Source organism: Schistosoma haematobium, chromosome 2 (genome assembly GCF_000699445.3).
Source record: "Schistosoma haematobium chromosome 2, whole genome shotgun sequence".
Taxonomy (NCBI): Eukaryota; Metazoa; Platyhelminthes; class Trematoda; order Strigeidida; family Schistosomatidae; genus Schistosoma; species Schistosoma haematobium.
In genome coordinates, this window is record NC_067197.1 from 10,643,662 (window position 1) to 10,665,001 (window position 21,340).

The 21,340-nt window shown below is 33.3% G+C and overlaps 1 protein-coding gene across 1 annotated transcript in view; it reads left to right on the top strand.

Annotated features, from left to right (window-relative positions):
• MS3_00010742 (uncharacterized protein) overlaps nucleotides 1-21,340 on the top strand; it is a gene marked incomplete at both ends in the record, with an annotated part of 37,048 nt that overhangs the window by 14,270 nt on the left and 1,438 nt on the right. Inside the window, 18 exons of the mRNA XM_051219137.1 lie at nucleotides 763-821; nucleotides 1,422-1,524; nucleotides 2,139-2,198; nucleotides 3,087-3,203; nucleotides 4,314-4,427; nucleotides 6,319-6,435; nucleotides 8,129-8,227; nucleotides 8,692-8,790; nucleotides 9,472-9,585; nucleotides 10,133-10,240; nucleotides 11,511-11,554; nucleotides 11,992-12,121; nucleotides 12,170-12,455; nucleotides 13,767-14,010; nucleotides 15,617-15,695; nucleotides 16,376-16,680; nucleotides 17,299-17,389; nucleotides 20,330-20,559. Of these exons, the coding sequence (XP_051067448.1) occupies nucleotides 763-821; nucleotides 1,422-1,524; nucleotides 2,139-2,198; nucleotides 3,087-3,203; nucleotides 4,314-4,427; nucleotides 6,319-6,435; nucleotides 8,129-8,227; nucleotides 8,692-8,790; nucleotides 9,472-9,585; nucleotides 10,133-10,240; nucleotides 11,511-11,554; nucleotides 11,992-12,121; nucleotides 12,170-12,455; nucleotides 13,767-14,010; nucleotides 15,617-15,695; nucleotides 16,376-16,680; nucleotides 17,299-17,389; nucleotides 20,330-20,559 (2,399 nt within the window). The remainder of the gene's footprint in view (nucleotides 1-762; nucleotides 822-1,421; nucleotides 1,525-2,138; nucleotides 2,199-3,086; nucleotides 3,204-4,313; nucleotides 4,428-6,318; nucleotides 6,436-8,128; nucleotides 8,228-8,691; nucleotides 8,791-9,471; nucleotides 9,586-10,132; nucleotides 10,241-11,510; nucleotides 11,555-11,991; nucleotides 12,122-12,169; nucleotides 12,456-13,766; nucleotides 14,011-15,616; nucleotides 15,696-16,375; nucleotides 16,681-17,298; nucleotides 17,390-20,329; nucleotides 20,560-21,340) is intronic.

Sequence of the window (21,340 nt, forward strand, 5' to 3'; positions counted from 1 at the left end):
ATCTACCGATTGGCGACTAATTTTGTATAAAGTTAATTCAGTTTTATTCTTTTGTTGGTGGATAGATATCCAACTTTTTTCCCAATCTATTGTTTGTCAGTTCTAATTAATCAAAGGGTGTATTAGAAAGCATACATTTATTGTATCTATTGTTGACCGTAGTGTAGTTTGAAATTCACATTTATGATAAAAAGTTGAGTAGTATTATTTTCTAAATTTTATCTCTTAGACCTTATAAACATTTCAGGTGGTCAAAATATTTGTGTTTTTTTACATTACTATAAGGGGATTTGTGGAGGTTGTGGAACTCTCATTTTTTTAATCAAAACTGGTCTTAGCTGGAAGCACTGGATGAGCATTTCGTCCCAGTACTGAACTCCTCAACAGTACACGTCCACTGTCCTCCATCCAAGAATCAAACGCGGGACCCTCTGTCTCGCACGCGAATCCCTGAACCTTAGACGGCTGACCCGGTACCGACTAGTGTATATGACCAGAAGTTCTGGGTTCGATCGTCCACTGCATACAAGCTTCCAGTGGTGGTCTAGCTGAGATCAGTTCGTCATTCAAACCATGAGAATTATTCTACATGTTTTCTTACGGTGAAGAAGAAAAAATTAGTTTAAAATGTCAGAAATGCTTTATATATATATATATATATATATATATATATATTAATTTCTCTGCTGATACAATTCCAATTTTTTAATTTCATTGTATGCTCGGTGTTTACTTAGCAATTTTTTCTAACATTTTTGCCAGGAACTATGAATCCTCAGTCTATATTGGCCTCTACTCGTTTAGATGCAACTACCATCGGTGTAAGTATATCTTGTGTTTCTCTTGTTTCACACTAAACCTGACTTAACTAATTATGTAACATTATTTTTCTAAACTGAAAATAAATCCTTAAGTCTTATCCTGTATCATAAGTAAAACATTGTTTTAGTGAAACTAGTCATTTAAATTACTAGTCAGCATTAATCTACAAAGGATTATTTTACTTTTGTAGTTGAAAAATGAAAGCTGCGTGGTACAACTAGTGATTGGTATTACCAATGTTCTGTAACATCATAACCCAATGCACTAATCATCTACCTGTCTATTGATAAGATTATGATATATTTGTGAATTTGAAATTATTAAGTCGAATTTTGGTAATAATACTTATCTTTACGTATTTTACTGAATCTGAAAGAAAGTTTCGAATGAACGAAACTTTATGCTTTTTATCATCATTTAATAGAGTGTATCTGACATCAAGCGAAAACATGTCTCTTTCAGTAACATACTCGCACAGGTTTTAAACTAACCTACTCTGACTCTAGTAAATGTTATGTCTGATTAACTTAAGTTGATAAATTTCTTTCAAATTCATTCCTTCATCCAGAAGGTCAACTTTGCTCTTTTTTCCTAATTAGGACGAAAACAAGTCTCGATTTACCCGTAATTCATCTTCTCATAGTCAATGGAATAATACACCTTATGAATTACTGTATTCTCAGAAGCCAAACAGTCAATTGCGTAAGCCTTGCAAGATTTCTATTTTTAATCATCGTTAGTTTATTAAAATAATTTTCATTGATATAACCGATTCATTAGTTCTCATATTTATTAGCCTTCATAATTTCAGAGAAGCATTTTTCCTGAAACAGAAAGAAATGTAATTGTCATAAAATTCCAACATTGTGCTTTAAGTGGTTAGCATAAAAGTATTTGAAGGAATTCTTATTTGAAATAAGGGTGAGACTAATTTATGGACGACCTTTGAGCGACACTGGACTGACCTTGATAGTGTCCACCTAATAACTAGGACCAAATGAAGGCTATGAACCTGTGTGAGGACTTTGAGTTGTGATTTACAGTTAATGGTTAAGGTTAGGAATTATATTTAGGGTTTTCATCATGATCTGACACCAGCTATAATGCCAAAACTTTATTTTGCCAAATGGATGAGTGAATTTCGCGCCACAATCCGAGATCTGCTATCTTATACCTGATTGGTTCGTCCATAAATTATAGTCTCGCCAAAATGAGTTTTACGTAGACCTTAATTATTTTTAAGTTCTTTCTTTATATTAACTATGGACTAAAGCGTTAAAGCTGTTCCATTATTGGTTTGTATTTTATTTTGTTAGTAGCTTCCAGATCAGAGTCTATCACTCAAGAGTCCACTGATGACAATCATATAATGACGTGTAAGTTCATCTATTATACAATATCTAATATATGTCACTGAAATCACTAACCGATCTAAGTTAGACCACCATTGAAAACTTGGAAGCATTGAACTGCCATTTCGTCTGAGTGTGAAACTCATCCGTGATCCCGCACTCTGGAATCTAACCTAGGACTTTCTATTTCGCGCGCGAACCCTTGATCTCTAGACCACTGAGTTGACATCCGACGATGTTAACTACTAGCTTCAATCAAATCACAGCATTGTGCCACCATCTTCCATTGTTTGCGATGAGTAACTAACTCACATCTGACACGAATTAGCACTTCTCCCAATGTTTATCTTTTCTGTTCAGCTTAGGTTAAATGGGTTTCACTTATTGAGAGAACCGCTAAGTTGTATCTTCTCATTCATGCAACTATTTGACTGGTGCTCCCGGTCTCTCATATTCCACGTGCCTTTATAAATTGCTCCTTAGTTATCAGAAGGAGCACCGGCTTCGTGATTTTCAAAGAATCTTGTCTTTCACTATTAGGCATAATGATTCTTCTACGTGGTGACCCTTCAACTCCCATGACAGAGTTTGAATAGTTTAAATTGTTTTTTTCAGGTTATCGTGATTTAGTAAGGTATTTTTCTACGAGATGCGGTTGCTGACCCTATGCCTAACCCTCCTTTATCTGGGCTTGGGACCAGTAGTAACCCTAGGAGAGCTATAGGTGCAGTTAGATTAGTAGATAAACAGAAATATTTTCTTTGTAGCATAACCTAGAAATAATGTTCTTTTTCCTTTCCGGAAAACTCTTGAACTATTCCACAAAAAATAAGTTAATTTTTGTCATTTTAGCTGTATTCACCTCGTCTTCTAAGTGTTTCCTTCTGTTAATCAATATTTCCTTCTTTTTAGCTAACCCTCATAATATATCATCTCAGGACACGGTCTTATTATCTCAGGAACCAACTCAACTAATATCTCTGCCAGATCCTACGATTATAATATCTGAGGGAAGGAATTCAAGTCTTCGTGAGTTATAAGCGTTTTATACATATCTATAGTATCATTATATGTATTGAGCCTATCATTTTGAATAATCTTCATTGACATTAATTCATTACATTACATATCTTTCATAATTGTATACAAAGTCACTTTTACAAGTAAATTTCTACAGATTGAAGAGTAATCGACCTTTAAAGTTATGTAAATTTTAGTTCGTTCTTAACTGCTTTATGCTCATCTTCAGTGCCACAATGATCCCAGTCAGTTTTCACTACTCCTTGTCCAAATTCATAACGTTTATCTGTTAAATATGAAAAATATCTTGTAATTATCGTATGTTATTGCGTTTATTGTTTAACGATAAATACATATAACTGTGACGTACACATGCTAGTGTCAAATATATTTTTATCACACTGAACCCTATATGAACACATTAAGTGATTTTTTCGATGGTATACTTATTCTGCCATTACTGTGATTAAAATAACATCTTGACTAGTGAAGGCGAAAAGTATAGAATACCTTCTTGATATTTTTAAGTTTCCTTAATGAAAATTAATTCATTAATTAATATACCGTAGTTACAAAGTATGAATTTGTGTACTTAGCTTCGTTTTATATTTTTTTTTCGGGGTAGCGTACGATTTGACTTTTAAAATTGACATAGGCGCAGCCGGGTTTAAACCAATGGAGTTCAACTATGTTGGGTGTGATGCAGCGACACACCGAAGACAATGGGAAACAGTTGCGCAATGTCGTGGATTAATTGAAGTTAGACACCAACACCGTTAGATCTCGCCTCAGTAGTCTAGAAATCAAGCATCCGCGTGAGACCAAAAGTCTTTGTTTCGAATCCCACATGCGGAGTCGTAGGTGAGCTCTGCTGAGGAATGCCATGCTAAGATGAAACAGCCGTTCAGTGCATCCAGGTCTTCAATGGTAATCTAACATTTATCGGTTCGTGTTCTCAATTACAAACTTATTTGTCAAAGTCAAATGATTTAACCTTCAGGCCATTACTTATAAATATTTACGATGATTTCGGTGCACTACCATGTTTATTTAACATTAGTATTCATATGTTGATCTTTTATCCTCTTCAGTGTTTTGCTTTATATCTCATAAATACAGAATCACAAGTTCTCCACGAAAACCGTCGTCATCTGTTCGGTGAATCAGTGAGTGACCAGTCAGGATTGTTTGTGGACATCCTTGCAAAGTCAAGTGCCGAAAACAGCAATGCTGGTATTTTAACTTTATTGTCCTAAAATTTTCTAATTTATTTGACATAACCCTGTGTGCATATTCTTATAGCATGAATGACTGTTTGTATGAATTTGCTTGTGTTTCGGTATTAATAATTTTTTATTGATAACATTGTCTATAAAAATAGCATACCATCTGAAAATTTACAATTTGTAATCATGCACAAATTACTGTCGAGGAAACAAAAGATCAGTACTGATTCCATATTTCTCAGTAGTACCATAACCTTGATACTGTATAGTTTCATTAAACAGCATCTAAAATACTAACCTCGATAATTATCGGACGCTTAACTAAGACTCGTGAACTGCAAACACGAGAGAATCAAGCTGGCTTCAGACCTGGTCGTGGATGCATCGACCACATATTCACCATTCGTCAGATTCTAGAACACAGGCATACTTATCGACGTCCGACAATGGTGGTCTTTCTCGACTTAAAAGCAGCATTTGACTCCGTAGACCGCGAGATTCTGTGGCAGTGTCTGTCATTGAAAGGCGTACCCCAGAAGTACATAAACCTTGTGAAGGCTCTTTACTCGAACACTATTAGTCGAGTCAGAGCTTATGGCGAACTGTCATCTGATTTTGCAACCTCATGTGGTGTCCGTCAAGGCTGTCCACTTTCCCCATTTTTGTTTAACTTCATCATAGATTTACTGATGGAAATAACTTTCTCGTCGACCGAGTTCTCGGGTATTGATCTCCTACCAGGAGGTCCACTTATCGACTTAGAATACGCAGATGACATAGTCCTGTTTGGTGAAGACGCTGACAAAATGCAGAGTCTTCTGGTAGCACTGAGCAACAATGCCAGGATGTTTGGAATGCGCTTCTCTCCCTCTAAATGCAAGTTGTTGCTTCAGGACTGATCTGCGTCAACGCGTTGACAACTTCATTTATCTTGGAATTCTGATCAGCCCTAATGGGTTGGTGTCTGACGAAATCTCAGCACGGATTCGAAAAGCTCGTTTGGCTTTTGCCAACTTACGTCACTTACGACAAAGGCGAGATATCCGACTATCAATTAAACGACGAGTAGACTGTGCGGCAGTTCGTTCTGTTCTACTTTATGACTGCCAAACATGGATATTAAGGGTAGAAGACACTCGTAAGTTACTAATATTTGACCACAGATGTCTTAGAAATATTGCTGGCGTCTGCTGGGATCACCGGTAAGTAACAGTGAGGTTAGACACAGGGTATTAGGGAATGGTAGTAAATCAGTTGATGAGGTTGTGAATCTTCATCGACTGAGATGGTTGGGCCACGTATTACGCATGCCCAGCCATCGATTACCACGACGCGCAATGCTGAGTAGTGTTGCGGATAGTTGGAAGAAAGTTAGGGGAGGCCAAACCAAAACGTGGCATCAGTGCTTGAAGTCACGAACTTCTGGTCTGAGCCATGTTGATAGATGCAGACTAGTTGATTAGGGTCCGTGTGACTATCGTAACCAATGGTTGGAGATTCTTGGTGACATGGCTCAGAATCGATCACAGTAGCATAGGTGTATACACTTTCTGTCTTCCTTTAAATCGTGAGATTAAAATCACTCCATATCTTTCTTTCTACGTACTAAATCTTTCTTCCTGTACTATGTCTTTATATGCAGTCTTTCTTTTATATATTACCACCACTGAATTAAGTACTTCTATGAATCCTGTGTTCATCTTGCGGTATGGCGATTTGTACCGATGCGTATATGTGCCTGGTCCTACGTTGCAGCTGACTGACTGACTGATATTAAGAAGCCAATGAATGGAAATGTCGCTCAGTTGTATGCATGTTTAGTTAATTTTTTTAAAAATATTGTATTGGTACATGCACTATGTGTCTTCATATTCTTTTCTTTCCATGTTCTTTTGCAGATTCTCAGGTTCACCATGAAAATCGTCACAATCTCTTCGGTGGATCGATGTGTGACAAATCTCAAGTAGTTGTGGATCCGGTCACAACTAAATCCTCTGATGAGAATGATGATATAGGTGTTTATCTTATTTGGTTCTTTAATATTCCTTATATGTAGAGATACCATTTTCATGCACCGCTCATTTTATGTATTCATGCATATTTACTAGTAGTAGTGCTTTTGTTATTTACAATATGTGAAAAACTGTATCACACTGACTGGGTAGTGATGGGGTTCACTGAGTTGACTGGTTAAATATCGTTCATTTTGACCATTGCTATGCGATATGTAGTTTTGAATTCTTGGGGATAATCAATCCTGTACTTCGTTAAAATATAGAAAGGTGTTTGAAATAAAACATTCATTTATGTCAATTGTTCCACATTATATCTTACCTCAATGTAAAATTCAAATACATATTTGGTTGTAAGCAGCTGATGAGAAACCACGAAAGTTTTTGATAACTGTTTAGTCGGAAACGGGGTATCAACTCTCTGTGTTTCGAGTCCAATTCATTCGGACTGAATGTTGCTCAGCAGTGACATTTTTATGCCTTGAAACCATCTGACGAAACAACGTGATAAGCTACCAATCAGAATCTTGCTCTTCATTTGATCTGTTATTTACCATATAGCTTATTGCCTCTGACACGACCAATTACACACCTGAATCGACAGCTAAGTTCTTATCAGTTTACCATTCATAAACTTCTCTCTATATCCTGCCTTTAAGTTCAAACGTGGCACCCAGCCTCTACGATCCCTATGTTTCAAACAGACGTATTTTTCTACACAGACGTACAAGACCACACTACATTATAAAATGAAAAATAACAATGATATATATTAACTAATCAAAAGTGGTTTTGAGTAGGGGCTGGCAACCAATTAGGAATAGTAAGTCGTATAACAGTAGTTTATAGGTTAACCGAGAGATTCTGATTCAAGAAATACATATACATAGTATTCTAGTTACTCAGTAGCTATACAACAAGAATATAATAGATAACAATTCCGAAAACCAGTTCCAACTTATATTATAGCGGTCTCTGATTTAACAACAATTGATCTTCTTAGTATAATGAAAACTAACAAAACAAAAAATAGAGTCAACATCACTCTTTGTTCACTTTACAGAAATTTCACTATATAGAAAAAGTTTCTGTTTTGGTTCGATTACAATTTAACTCATTCAGGGAAACATATTATTCTATGAATTAACCACCATTTCTCTTAATTATTACATTTTCATATAACATTTACCGATATTTTGTCTGTCTTTGAATTCACTGTCTCAATCATTAGTAGGATTATTAAGATAAATGGTAGCTGTATATTCTGTTAAACTTCATTTAACTTATCTTTTTTTAATTTGTATCAGTAACTTTAATTTATCTCTGATTTCATTCTAGCTCATTGTTTTTTTTCCTGATTGTACACTATTTTCTTGACGACTGAAGTTTATTGATACTTAATTGCTTTAATGACTATTTCTTTGTTTATTCCTATGCTTTTTTTTAACAATCATGATAGCATTTATCCTATGAAATTATCAATACGTACATATTAGTTTCAGTGAATAGCTGAAGCTTGTAAAATTAGATCAATTTGTTATTTGTTTACTTGTTTTCATACATTTCACTGTATATTGTACGTTGGCTTATACCTTCTAGTGCACTCTATAATATCACAGTTTTTGTATAAGTATGTTTTATTTCATCTTTTTCTTGTTTTGTTCGCTAAATCTACTCGTTTTGTTTGTATACATAGATTCTCAGGTTCTCCATAACGATCGTTGTAATCTTTTTGGAGGATCAATCAATAACCAATCACAAGAACTTATCGATGATACTACAAAATCAATCACAGGTAGTCATGTAACAGGTATTTGAATATTTTTGACTGGGTGGATATATTAGTTAAATATTTAATTTAGATATACGGATGTTTTACATATTCTGAATAAACACAGAAAAGTAGATAATGCTCACTGATCAAAAGCTTATATCCAATAATAACTCTTCCAAATACTGACCTTGGCGACTTCTCACTATTCGAGTTGAATGCCGTAAATTTGTTTCGACATTTCAGTTTGTTATAGTCCTTTTGTAGCTAACACTATTTCATAAATCACCTAATATTCACTTCCTTAAATTTATTACCATTTCTGATCATTTTAGGTCTGTTTGAAACAGTATCCCAAACCAATTGAGTATTTTTGTTGTTGATAACGTTGTTTTCCCATGTCACTTTAAGGCAATGAGATGCCCACGTCTCTTGAAGATTCAGATGAATTATATCGTTATTTCAACTACATTCTGTTTTTTTCATAGATTCCCTAACTAATCACGATAATCATCGTATTTTGTTTGGAGGATCAATAGGTACTCAATCGCAAGCTTTCATGGATTTGGCTGATGATAATGATCTGGGTAATTTGTGCATATTTTTCTTAGATATATGCATTACTCTTCACTAAACTAATCCACTTAAGTCTTCATTCTTCCATAGATTTAATGACAAAAGGAACCTGTTAGAGATTTTATTGATATAACGTTTCATTTTCCTGTTGGTTGTAAGGATCATAAAAATTGCTTCGTATCCATCACACCTCTAGTTCTTTATTATACGATTTTTGAATTACGTTTCGATTTTTCGATGCTATCATTTATAGGCTTATTAAAGTTTTCGGAAGCTGGTACTGTTCATTGATATTTATTTACCAGGTACAGAATCATGCACTTGGCTTTAAGTCACACTCTAAGTGATACTACTGCCCGGTTAGCCAAAACGTAATAGATGAAGTAGGTTTCGTACTACGTACTTGGTGGTTGAACACCCTAACCACTGATCCACCTCTTCTTAATGGTGTATTTATTTGTGCTTGTTCAGTTTTTTGCGTCTAATCGTTTTTCCACATATTTAAATGGATTCTATTTTTAAAAACAGTAAATACGAGATAAGGGTTTTAATATGTTAATGGAAAACCTCCTTGTTATATTCTCCCTCACTAACTCTTCTTACTGCTTTTCTGATTCTTGGAAGTATTTAATTTTGGGTTTACTTTTGAAGTTAAGTATTATATTTTCTTGTCTGTGTTTTTCTGTCGATAGATTCCCAGATTCGACATGAAAAGCATGGTAATCTATTCAGCGGATCAATATGTGTCCCGTCACAAGAATCAACAAATGAAGTGAAAAACTCAATTATCAATAGTAATAATTCAGGTATTTCATCTCCACTTTTGAACGATGATGATAATGTTTTACTTCATCATATGATAATTTGATAAGTTTTCTTCCATATATTCGCAGTGTTATTTGCCTTTTCAGTTGTAATTTTCAAATAGTTTAAGTATTTCATTTTACTGGGAATTAGTATAAAGTAACATTTAGTCACAGATTAATCATGTTACTATAAAATACCGTCATTTATCCTGTCAAAAATAGATTTTATCTTTTCGTTTCACTAGATATTTTTGTCTGTGATCCTTCTTGTCAATTTCTTTTGTGTTTTTTTAGTTCATTAATTTCTAATAACTAGAAAAATGGACTAAAACATGGAAGCAGTTGGATGGGCAAATCGCCTTTCAGGTTCACTAAAACAATAGGATATCATACATTACAATGCAGACAATCGTAAAAATACTTCATCATAACTCTAGCTATTTGTTTGTAATTAAAGTATACTGAATTGTAGTTTAAATGTCCCGCAGCAACAATAAAGCTACTTTTATCTAATTTTCATCATCTATATATAAATCTTCCTGAACAGATTCTCATGAAAACTGTCGTAATCCATTTGGCGAGTCTACATGTGACCAATCACAAGGCTTTGTCAATGAAAGTGTAAAGTCAACTGTAAATAATCATGATGATCCAGGTAATTTTTACATTCAGTTGATTCGGTATAACTTGTACTAACTGGTTTGTTAAACAGGCTAACAAACGTCTTAGAATAAAGTGAATTCCATTCTATATGCTCTTTAGCTTTCACCTATCGATAACTTTCTAAAGAAATAATATATAGTTTTACAGTTTCGAGATCAATATTTATAAACCATGACAAGCCAACAGTCTCCACAAACCCTTTATATTTGAAATATTCATTTGCTCACAAGTGACTAACTTTGAGATGTTATTCCAAAAGTTCTAGTTAAAAGGTTTGATTCATGAAATTAAACCATGTCGGGTGCAAGTCAATTACTCACCACATGTAATGGAAGTCGTTCGTGTAATAGCTCAAGTTCATTGAAATTGGACATGTATATCACATCATCAGACCGCAGCTCAGTAGTCTCGAGACCTTAGGTCCTGGGTATGATCCTCTCCAATGGTGTCGTAGATGCACTACTGAGAGGAGGCCCATACTTAAATGAAACAGCTATCCAGTGCCTATTAGTTTTCGGTGGTTTCCTAAATAAAACCAATTGATTATGTAAACGATGGAAATGTGTACATAATGACTCATTAATATCCACTATGATCCTGCAGAAGTTCGATTTATATGACAATGAAATAAGCAAGATTTTTCTTTGTAATGTCCATCTACATAATGTATTTGCGAATCAGTTTCATTGACATTACGGTTGTGACAATAATGATAATTCGAAAAACCCTGAAAACTAAGAGTAAATGTGAATACTTTCGTGATTAAAATGGTTGTAAGTCGGGTAATCCTGTAGTGATTATAAGGTTAATAGAACTGATAGTAAGAACAAGAGACAGAAGAGTTATGTTGATTTACTTAAATTAGCGACAACTAGTCATTTTGAAGAATTGCTATAAGGGTATGAGTAAAAAAGGAAGAACAATCATAAGATTAGTGGGCTGATGTTATATCGGCTAACTACAAACATATTAGTAATAGTTTTTAATCCATTTAATTTTCGTTTAAGTCGACATATGTTACTTCGACCCATTTACAGTATTAAAGTAACTAGTATTTCATGTGTGACAATTTCATAGTCAAAGAGTTTCTCATTGACTTATTCTCGTCACAGATGAACTTTTTGAGAATCCCGATTTATCCACGCTTAGTGGCGACCACCTTAATGTAGCATAAAAAGGTGACTCAGAACTTAAATAGTAATAATACTTGCTCATTATCACAATGAATTACAGAATTCATGATTGTTTATATTCTCTTTCAGACTTTCAGGAATCTGAGCACCCTATTTCTGTGTTTACGACTCAAGTAAGTGATTTCTCCCAACCTGTTCTATAAAATTACTGTCCTTAAATAGATTGACTGTTATTATTCATAGAGATTCATCTCCAGAATTTATGATAACCAATAGGATTGGCTAGTGATGCCTATTTCATTCTTACCCATATATGCCATGTGGATGTAATTAAAGGTGCTTACTTATGTTTTCAACTTCTTAGTCAAATCGATCTCTGTAAACATCCTGCATTCTTTAGTGTTATGAATACAATGAATACCTTGACACTTTTTAAGATGACCCTTGGACCTGTAAACCTTAATATATCAGATGATTTATCTTTATTAACGTTCTTCTTTAGTCTAAATTTTCATTTTCCTTGTATTAATTCTCCTGATGCTCGTAATCTGTTCGTTTAGTTTTATTTAAATTTGAATCTCTCTACCACTGTTTCATTCTCCATACATAGAATTCATCTCGTCGACGAATTTTAGTTTTTGATGAAGATGATGAAGAAGAAGAGAATGAAGAAAAGAAGGATAATAGCTGTATTGAACCAGCTTCACTCATACGGAATAATCCTTTTAAGTCCACATCAGGTTTGTTTTTGCATGTTTCTTAATAAATCTAATGTATATCTTTTGCAGAATCTAATTTTACTGGTGACAATTTGCCAGAAGTACTCCATACAGATGATAATGTGGAATTAGAGGATAAGAGCTCAAGTGTTGATGAATCAGATGATCGTACTATTGAAGCAGGAGATGATGAAGAAAATATTGATCCTGATGATATAACTGACGAAGATAATGGCAGTGATGATGACGAGTCCTCGGAAAGAGATGAAGAGGAAGAAAAAGACAATTATCTTGATGATGAAGAGGAAGTTCAACGTCTAACTATACAGTCGAATGAAACTAAAAAAAAGAAAAAGTAGGTGAAATGCTTTTTTTCTGTCTTGCCAACAGTTTTTTTTCATACCGATAGAATTCCACCTTTGAGTTACCTGCACAGATACTTAACATGTCATGTGTTATTTTTTTTAGATTTCTTACATAATTGGTGATCATCATACCCTTGTGTATGAGTATTTGTAGTGTTTTAGTGTTATCTACTTTGTTTCAATGTTTACTTACTTACACTGCTATGACTGACCGCCACATCTCAGAAAGGATGTTTGTCTCAACAATACACAATTCGAAGAAGTTAAGTAAACTTTTTATTTGACCCGAGTAAAATTCTAGTAGCAAAGAAAATTAGGGGGGTTGACCTGAGTCATTCTTATGACTTTAAATCATACAACAATCAAACCAATAAATAATGCCTAGGTAACTTTTGGGCACTTTATAACCTATGCAAATATCTTTTTCTCTCAATGATACTGTTTTCTTGAAAAACTGAAGTTCATCACTTATTATGCTCCTATTTCATTAATTAATAAACGAAATAACTAATCGGTTTTGTAAATGAATATTTTGTATGATAAATGTAAACAAATGAACTTGTGAATCCTACATTAGTTGAAAGAAAATTATCTTTATTTTGATTTACCATTTTGACGCTTAATAATAATAATAATTTGTTTAAATTCCGCTTGATATCATAATTTCATAGTTTCAATAAAACAACTTGCTTAAAGTTTATATAAGAACTTTCGTCTAAATTTGGACGAATAGTTTCACAATATTTGGGCGCCGAGTTAATGTGAGTCATTAAACAGGAAGAATGTATTTGTAAAATCTCAGCGAAAGAATTTGAAGTAAATCCAACATTTCGCCTGGCAATCTGGTCCAAGCTTTTTCAAGGAAAATATAATCAAACAACAAAATTATCGAATATACATGGTTCTCTGGTTTACTGTATACTGAATAAGTCATCCAATCAACGTGAACAATGTTTAAAGTAGGTATTTACATTAATGTGTACGAGATATGTGGTATGAAACGAAAAGTGTTAAGATAACAGATTGTGTGTATACGTAAGTGATTTGAGAAGAAATTTCATTCAACTATATATTGTCTTCGGTCTGTGTATATTAAGAAAACATATCATTTTATATATGGAATGAATCAAAAATGTCACAGCATGCATTAAATGAAGATAAATAAATAAGTAAACAAGATAAAAGACTGAATTCAAAGAGGAATGTATTTGTAATTGAAAGTTTGTGTTATTTTAATGTTTAAAGCTTTTATTCTGTTTTTAAGACTTATATTATAGATAAATATTATTATATATTTTTAGATTTCGTATAAACGACTTTGTGGATGAAGAAGCCGAATTGTCTGGTGATGAAAATGAACGAGCATATTTCATGGACGATGAAGATGAATTAGATCCCAATGATGATGCTAATGAAGAATTCGCTGACTTAATTGACGAAGATGATTCAGATATTCCATCAGCTGGTCGTTTAAGACGTCAAATTGAACGTGTACACCACCGCCTTCAAACTGATCAAGATCTACGTGAAATACGTTATCTAAAGGTATATTTACGTAGATTTTTATTTTTATTTCTCCAACTTATCCGATTGTTATTCTGACAACTTTTATCATTATTCAGTCAGTTAGTAGAGGTTGTTTTTCGTTTTACAACCATGTCCATTATTCCCATTGAAAGACGGTTACGCAATATCATGAACTGATTGAAGTTAGATATCTAAATCATTGAGTGCCACCTCAGATATCTGAAAGTTAACAGCTCGCCACTAGACCTAAGGTCCTGGATCTTACCCCTAGAGTCGTAAATGCGAACTACTGAGGAGCCTTATCCTGGGACAAAACAACTGTCTAGTATTTTGTACTAGAACAGTCCGTTAAGTAAACTATGAATTTCAACAATCTTCGCAAACCCACTCCTTGCGCTAATATTTTCATAGTATTTACCCTGTTTTGAATCTCCAGTTTGTCTTCCACTAATCCGTCACGAAAAGATCACATAGTCGTCATAACAATTTTTTATAATAAATTGGATTTCCTGCTCAATAGTTGCCATATTGTATTGAGGAGACCAATACTTCTTTAAATTTGAACCTACATGGTTGTCAATCTATTGAAACTGTTCATAATCCTTTATCAAATTCTGTTCATCGTGTATTTTTTAAAAAAGATTCGTGCACAATTCAATTTAACTAATACATTGATAAATAAATGCTCTATGTAGTTCACAAGGATAATTATGGTGATATTGCATTATTTCATCTAGATGGTTTTGTTTTGAAACTTTCATTATCTTTTTTGATAACATCATCGAAACAAACTTAAAAGCACCGACCTCAGAGAATACAATCCTATAGTAATGCTTATTATTATATGTAAATCTGATATGCGTAATAACATATATTCTTCTACATAGCAATTCACTTATGAACGAAAGATTAGACTCGTTCGCATATTATAATTGAAAACATCAGACAGTAAAATGTCACGTCGATGAATACAGTCAGGCTTTTTTTCGCTAACGCGTAGGAATAGTGCTGACTATCTTCATTTAAAGGGATACACTAATGGTGGATGAGTTGAAATAACGTCCCTCAAAAATATTTAGTAATTAGTCACCTCTGAATGGGGTTTCGGTGCGTTTTGGTCACCTTTATTATCTGGAAAATCAAATGATCTACCTGACAATTTAATTTGGCCAATTGTTCACCTATTCAAGCCCCGTAAGCTTATTTCGTTTTAGATAGAGTTAAGTCACATTATAAGAATAGTTTATATTAAGGTACAAGCGTGTGTGGTAGTTACGTAATTTAGCGCTCCTTTATAGTATATTTCACAATGATATTGAGTTTTTAGAGGGTTTAGTTAACGAATTTCTCCAACCTTTATAAGATTTATGTACTTAAACAATCGTTTAGTTATAAAAAACCGGAAACTGTATTTCCATACATATATACCGGTAATGTTTTGCTTACCACATTTTGTTCAAATTGTTATCCAGTAACCAGACATAGTTTTATATCAGTATGTCTCAGCGTATTCACTGCGACTCGAAATACCCATATTTTCTCCCAGAATATTCTTATTAGAGCGATATTAATCATATTTTAGTGATTTGTATCGTTGAGATGTTTTTTTTTAATATTTTGACAGGAACTTTATTTTGAAGACGGTGATTTACATGCTGAAAATGGACGAGTTCGTCAGAGACGTTTTCGTTGGCGCGGTTTAGGTAACCTTATTATATAAGTATTTTTTATGAATACTTATGTTCCGTTTATGAATATGGATAAAATTGAAGACAAGATTTCACAGTTTTAAAATTAAACAAACTAGGTTACATGTATTCAAGGAATTTCTATTTAGATAACTAGTTACATGTTCAATATCTCTCCATTCAAAGATACTTAAGTATGTCCTACAGACTTATAGGCAGTTGTTGTAACTATGATCAATCCTTAGCTATATCTACACCTGATACTTTTTTTTACCAATTTCCCAGATGCACGATTCGCTAGCTGGATGAAGCCATATGAATCATCACATTTAAGTTCTATGTGTTGACTTCTTAAATGTAGCATACTTTCATTCACAGAATCCGACCTAGAGAATTACGTCAACCGTTAGCTTTACATCGACTAATTTGTTTGTTTTGTTTTACATCTCTGTAATGTATGTAGACTATTTCGTTGCCTTTAAAGAAAAATAACTTCTCATTGAAGTCAAAGTCAATTGAAATGTTATGTCATTCATTTTCCACACTAATTTCTCATTACTGTAGAAATATGATAAGGGATGGCGCATTGCTTTTCACTCTACTAGTTCTTTCTAATGTACATTCGAATTTCTCGGATGTGTAAATTCCCAAACTAGATATTTGAAAAACGTATTAATCAGCAACTTTATTTTTAGATAATGATGATCCATTTGATGATCAAATAAACATGGATAATAGTGGTGGTGATGATGATAATTCAAGTGAAGATGAAAATCATGGTATACCTTTTGGTCCTATAGACAATTGGTTACGTCGTGGTCCAATGAAATCCTCGAATGATGAAAATAATCAATCCATTGAAAATGATGATTTAGATTCTGATACAATACATTCATCATCTAATAAACAAACAAATGATAAAGATCCTAATGATTCAGTATTAGAATCTGATGAAGAAATGGAAAATTCAAAAATAGTAACTGACGACTTATCAAATGGTGTAAGTTCATTCTCACTGCTAATATAAGTATTTATTTACAATTTATTGGTCACTGAGTAAGTGTCCAATGTCATTTATATCAAGTCCTTCTTAGTGATGTTTGAATTCTATCAGCCAAGTTGAAATTTAGCCACTAGTCTAAGTCACTCGACATCGCGTGCACTATAGTGAAATGTAAAATGGCGTTTGAAAGCAGTCAATTTGAAACCCTACTTCTCCTAGTTTTCATTCTATTTGTCAGTAAGGTGTGCTAGTAATCTCGGAGGAACTAATGTTCTCTAGTGGATTCGACCCCATATCGCACAGTTTAACAGTCAAAGAAGTTACAGTTGTACTCTTCATTAATAATATTGAAAACCGAATGTTTTTTAAATTCTTTTGCAATATTCGATATGTATTCTGATCCCATAATCAAACTGGTGATGATATGTACTATTCATTTCAGATATATGCAATAAAGTTATCTTTTTACTTTATTTACTAATTTTTCTATTTGTATAAGTTTACAGCTGTGGATTAGTCAGATTTTAGACCATTTCAATTTATTACTTACTGTAAACTTAATTTTCCAGCTGTGCAGTTGTTAAGATATACTTCTATATATTATCTTTTTAATAGGTTTTATCTTTAGGAAAAAAGGCTCTACTAAAATCTCAAACGAAGTTGAAAACTCTAATAGTTGTACGTAATAAGTTACCAGTCAATCGTGGTAAGTTATTTATTGAGTGCTTGTTAGGAATATTCAGCGTTGGTATTATTTTTCTTCATCAAATCTATTATCATAGTCCAACATCCGATTTCTATAGGCCAAGAATGCTGAGTCAAAATTTTGATGAATGTATGAACATGATAGTAAGGCTTATCGACTAAACATCAAGTGACTATAGATATATGGTGGAAATCTGTTGAAATTTTCGTATAAATGAGATAAGTGAACATTGTTGCATATTGAGAACTACTAGCGGGAGTATGAATCCAAACTTATGTCTATGATAGCGTTGCTGACCCTTACTAACGTTGGATTGGTTGCGACCGTGCTATCATCAGCGTGCAGGAAGTTCTCTCGACTTCATTCGGGTGTCGTTAGACCATCAATTTACTTATTACGCAGCAAGTTCGATATACGAACATTTGGTAAATACATCGGAAATGTGTAATGTGATAACAATATAGCTACGAAAATGTATGACTTTAAATAATTAAAGTCTCATAGAGCCATTGCTGTGATAGACGCTTCAGAATATACCAAAGACAATCGGTCTTAGTAAAAGGCATGCTAGAATTAAAGGCATTCATAGACATATAATAGCACCTCTTCTACAATTAGGTTTGTTTCTGATTAATTTTGCTTAGCCCTTCAATTCACTTATTTAGAAGAGCGTTGTTTGATCAGTAACAATTTGTATATCTTGGTATTCTTATCATGTCTGTATGAGCATGTATGCTTGATCACATGCGGCAGCCTATGCACATATCCCTCTCTCGAGCTTAAATGTTAGTTGCTTTAAGATCGCTTGATGAATCATTCACTTTCCATATTTATATGTGTTTGAATCTTATGAATTGATTCGACTCTGAATCCGCCTATATATTTGCTTGCTCGCGCGCATTAGCTTTTCTGCTCGAATTCGCTTGGTATGTTTGTGGCTTTGTGATCTGCGCTATTCAATGATAAACCGAAGTCGGCACTTTCGTGTTGCCTTCTGAATTCATACACCGTGCGATTTATTTAATAACAGTTATTTGGGGCGATTGGTCTACGAAGCCTAAAGAATTATCTCAAAACCAAACTACTAAAGTACGCTAATTCAAAAATGACCTCAGTCGCGGGAATATGTACACAATAATGGGGCGAAGTGACATGAAAAAATGGAACGAACTCACTTTAGGTTGGAAAACTTTTATGATATTGAACGATGAAAAAAATAGTCCACCCTCGTACAGTATTCATATATATTTTTTACATAAATGTGGTACTTGTACTCAACACTCACCGTACATGTATGATTATACTCTATCCAGAATAGTACTTTTCTCGTTACTTATTTTTATGTCACTCACACACCACTCTAGTATTCTTTTCGAAATTAGATATTTTTCACATTAATGTACGACTTTCTTCACGAGGTCACTGTACGGTCTAGTACTATGTCACATTTTCATGAATTATTCTAGGTTTTGGACGGACTAATTAATTTAATCTTCTTGAGTCATTATTCACACACATTGATCATGTCAGTTATTCGCTTATAATCTTGACTTTTTATATAAGCGTATGTGTTTAGCATTCAACTATTATAGTATTCCGAATTACTCACACAAATGTGTTATTTATTGTCCAGATATTCATGCCATAAATACATGTCCATTTTTTTACACGCTTATTAATTTCCTCGTAATCTCGTTTGGCTCCAGTCTGATCGTACACTGATGTTGACTATATTCAATCAGTTATATAAGTACGCATATGTAAGGCTTTAATTACAAATTTAGAAATCGGTATAAACCTAACAAATCAGGTTACAAGAACAATTTTAAATGTTTCTCAAGATCGTGTCATGTGTGCTTGTTTCATAAAGTCGTCACATTAGCTATCAAACATCTGTAACACGTAACTGTCACGCCTGTTATTACGTGTAACAATGTCTAGTGTTTGAGTAGGATGGAAGAAATTAGGAGTGACAAAATAAAAGTAGTACCAATCAGTGAAGATCTTTGCTGTTGGACAAGGCTGTCTTTTGAGCTTCTAACTTTCTGGTTGAGATATGCGCTGTAATCTACTGATTATGTTAAATTATTCTAATATATTTGGCGACAAGATTCGAAATCAGTCAGAATAGCTCATAATTATTCTATTTCTTTTCAACCTGTATTCTCTGTTTTCGTTATCACTGATGCTACTATTATTCACACTCCTTTACCCTTCATCTCTTTAGTTCCCTCTCAGCATATTGGTGAGAAAGGTAGCAACTTGAGCTAATGGACCTATGTCCGAAGTTTTAAGCTGTTTATGATTGACTGATGTCTCTTCCACGGATAACTATTTCAATTAATCGGACTTTTTACTAGTCTGTTATTCTGCTTTACTAAAAGGCTATTGAATTTCGGTTTTTGTATATCCTTCAGAATATTTATATTCATCATAGCTCAATGTATCCATCACAATAGTATTACAGCTTATATGCTACTGTTTATTTCTCTGACTCATTGCTTAATTAATTGCCGAAGTACTCATATTTATTTTAATCTTTCGTAGTAGAATTTCTCACTGATAGTCAGTCATACACAATGTAAAACCTGGTACATGTGTATCGTTTGGGGTCACTACACTACATAACTACTAAGAGAGACACCAGAGTAGTAGAATTAGTAATGGTTTTAACGATGGCAAGAAAGATTAGGTATAGGAAAATATATTTCAAGAGGTAAGTAAAAATTCATGAAATTAAAGAAAATATTAGATAATTGTAAATCTAAAAATTTAAGGAAAAAATATAGTGGTTGCATCTGTGCCATTGCAAGTGATTGACAGTCACCGGCAAACGTTAGTTAATTCACAATCTAATACATTATTATTATGCAATAGAGCTTTTGGTTATTAAAACCAATATTTTAAACTAATATTTCAATTTTTTCTGCTCCTCTGAAGGAAAGACCATCAAACCATCGTCTACGCTTAGAAGCCCATTGATCTCTAATTATTTCTTGCAACCCAAACCTCATAATCTACCTATTAATGAAGGTGTTACTAATGATGCAAATAATAATAGTAAAGTTGACAATGTTATCATTTCTAATAATAATAATGATAAACCAATTGCTCCTGTAAAATTTAATGTTAACAATACTGGTAGTGATGTAAGACTTCAAATAATCAGAGTAAGTTTACTAATATTTATCATTTTATTATATTCTTTATTTTTTATATTCTTCCTTGTCTAGTATATCTTGACTAATTAACACTTCACTTAACTGTATTATAAATCAGATAAAGAATGGGTCATCAATAAGATATATCCTAATAAATCGAAATAATAAAGATACAATAACATCATCACAAGAGTTGATATAGAAATTGTATCAGAAACCCTTAGTATCTTATTAGTTCGTTCACTGATACAGATCAGTTAATAACGATTTATCCATCTATTTATTTAAAAAAAAACCAAAGCTGTTTAGTAAGCTTTATTCTTAAAAGTCGGATAATAGTATTAACAAGCATATTTGTAGGACTTCACATTGATGAAGACACTTGTGTTATGTCTTTGGCTAGATAAATAATTCACTTTTTCATACTAACCAGGTCACATTTGCGCCTCAACATGGCTGTGAGGTCGATACTAAACCCAAAGGTTTGGCTTGACAGTTAGGTCTCAATTGATTGGAGAATAAGTGACCTACAAGCTGATTTCCTCCAATCGTCTATGACATTTTATCATATTTATTTTGTGTTCATATTCTGTATATAAGCATTACATGGAAAACTACCACTGACTAGTGGTTTTGTCTTTGATTTCTACATATTCGCAGTCCTAAATCAATTGTACGTTCACGTGAGTAGCCAACGCTCAGCCACATTATATCACTGTCTTGATTCTTGTAACTACTTATATATGCTTGCTTAGTACTATTTTCCAAATGAAATCTCATTCGTATTTTA